This window comes from Capsicum annuum, unplaced genomic scaffold (genome assembly GCF_002878395.1).
Source record: "Capsicum annuum cultivar UCD-10X-F1 unplaced genomic scaffold, UCD10Xv1.1 ctg55348, whole genome shotgun sequence".
NCBI classification, from domain to species: Eukaryota; Viridiplantae; Streptophyta; class Magnoliopsida; order Solanales; family Solanaceae; genus Capsicum; species Capsicum annuum.
Genome location: NW_025863640.1, coordinates 1,037 through 3,504, shown reverse-complemented (window position 1 = coordinate 3,504; position 2,468 = coordinate 1,037). Strand labels below are relative to the sequence as shown.

The following is a 2,468-nucleotide window of genomic DNA, read 5'->3' as shown; positions in this document are numbered from 1 at the left end:
TCAGATATGTCAAATATACCAAAATACCCTTCAATTTTATGGTCTTAAATCTGTTATATAAAAAAATTAAAATTAAAAAGTTGTTCAAAAAAGAAAGAAATCATTATTTTTTAAATAATTTTAAAACAATTGATTATTTTTTTTGAAATGAAGGAAGTATTATTTAATAATTTTTTATGTATAAAGTATAATTTTTGCTACTATTTTTTTTAATGTATAAAGTATAATTTTTCGGTGAAAGTTATTGCACTGACCACCCTTTTTATCAATATAGCTATACCATTGAAACTTTTTGTTAGATTGCAGGTAGTTAGCCTAAAATGGTCACGGCAATGGCAGATCGAATCATGACTCCACAAATCCGGAAAAAACTATGTGCATTTAAATTCTGAATCCACCATCATCACAAATACTATAATATGGGCTAAAATTTAAGAAACGAACCTGCTTTCACCTTTTCAAGTGCTTCAAACAAAGCATTTTTATTTTTAGACTTCAACCACTGCAATAAAAAAAAGAAAAAAAGAGCCAGGAGAATTAAGAAGTGTAAAGGTATCATGTAATCTTTTTTTGTGAAATAGTGCATGGCAGAGTACTGTATATCTTTATCTTACTTTTCCAATAAGGTGGATAATATGCTCAATCACAATGGAAATTGCAACCAACACAAAACAAACTACCGCAACCGCCCATGTCGGCGTTTGCTCCAACGATCTTCCACCTCCACCACCGGCCATTTTTAATTTTCTGTTTTGTCGTCGTCTCTAAAAGTCTGGCTATTCCTTTAGAAGGTATACTCAAGTAAAAGTGAAATAGTAACAAAAAAGATGAGTTAGGTACGTAGTTTGGTGCAATAAATTCTGCAGACAATTAATTGAAGTGAGCTAATAGAATGAATGAATGTTCAAAAATGAGATTTTTAAGTATTATGAGAAGGGTTTAACTGCTGGGAATTAATGGCAGTGACAAAAGAGAAAAGTGGAAAGAGGAAATAATACACAATAGTTCAATGAAATGACTATTTTTATAACGCATCTTCAAGTGCTTGTGGAGAGGAGGGAAGGACAAAATGAGGTGGATGACTTTGACTTAATTTCCGCGTGAGAAAATTACAAAAGGAGGAGGAGATGCAATTATACATAGAGAAATAATTACTCCATCCCTTATTATGGTTAGGGGTGGACATTGATTTGTTCAATTTAGCTGTTTAATATTGATTTAATTTTTTAATTTTTAAATTGATAAAAATAACAATCGAAATATATTTAATTTAATTTAGTTTTTACAAATTTGATTCGCTTATTTCAAATTTTTATTTTTATTTTAAAGATTAAAGTAGTGAGTCTTTCTTTAGCATGATTGGACATTTAAAATTGGTGATTTTTTAGAAAAATAATTTTTTTTTAAACCTATTTTTCATTTCCAAATATAAATAACTCAACATGGATGAAATGAAATAACCATAAGTTTAACATAATACATAACTTTATTATGTATAAGTTGACATAAAAAGTCCACAAAATAAGTCAACAATCGCCAGTCAGTGTTGAAATAAGTTAGTGTTAGGGACATAACTCGTAAGACGTTTGGCGATTTGGGTTACTTATTATATATATTATATTAATATTGAATATATAAAATAAAGTATATATATATATATAATTTCAATTTTTTGGTTTAATCAAATTTTTTTTTTTGAAAAAAATCAAAAACCAAACCCTTTATCCGAGTTTCTAAAATTTGAAATTGAAACCTATCAGAAAAATAAAAAAATCAAAATCAAAATCTAAATTAAATTTCGATTTGATTTTTTTGATTTGAACCAAAATATGCCCAAGCATAATTGTGGATCACTTTTGACTTGACATATACTTGAGAAATAATCAATAAAGAAATTATTTTATTATATTATTTTTTAAATATAATAAATTTTTAATTTAGAAAATATAATGAGTGATAAATTGTATTTAATATTAAAGATAAAATAGATAAAATAAGTAAATTATTTATTAATTTTATAAATTGAATAAATATTATTAAATAATTTAAAATAGAAAAATGAATAAATAAAGATAGATGAAGAAGTAGTTATTTGACTTTATCAAACTAGATGGTACATGCAGAGTACTATTTTCAGCATATTTTTATGTTCTAATTAAGTTTACTTTGATTGTTAGCATATAGTTAGGTTAGATAAGTACTCTTCAATATAATTATTTACTCATAATACGCAGATTTCTTTGACTCTCTTAGTAACGTAACTGTGATTTGATCAAGGTGAAAAATATATTCAATTTATATATTCATTAGTTTAATCTATTTGTATTATTTTTTTTAGTCCGTTTTAGAAATATTTTTTTTTTTTTTGATAATTTTTTAATTTCAAATCTTTACATGATATATTTAAAATCGCAAGATTGAAAAATAATTCGATACACTATATATATTTAAATGAAGATAATAAAATT

The 2,468-nt window shown here is 25.1% G+C and overlaps 1 protein-coding gene across 1 annotated transcript; it reads right to left on the bottom strand.

Moving 5' to 3' along the window:
• Positions 1-444: 444 nt before the first annotated feature.
• LOC124893185 (MLO-like protein 2) lies at positions 445-1,083 on the bottom strand (the record flags this gene model as incomplete). Its single annotated transcript, XM_047404278.1, is given in 2 exon segments — positions 445-502; positions 615-1,083. Coding segments are annotated over 2 exon segments (181 nt in total), but the record flags the coding sequence as incomplete, so codon positions are not given.
• Positions 1,084-2,468: the final 1,385 nt, after the last annotated feature.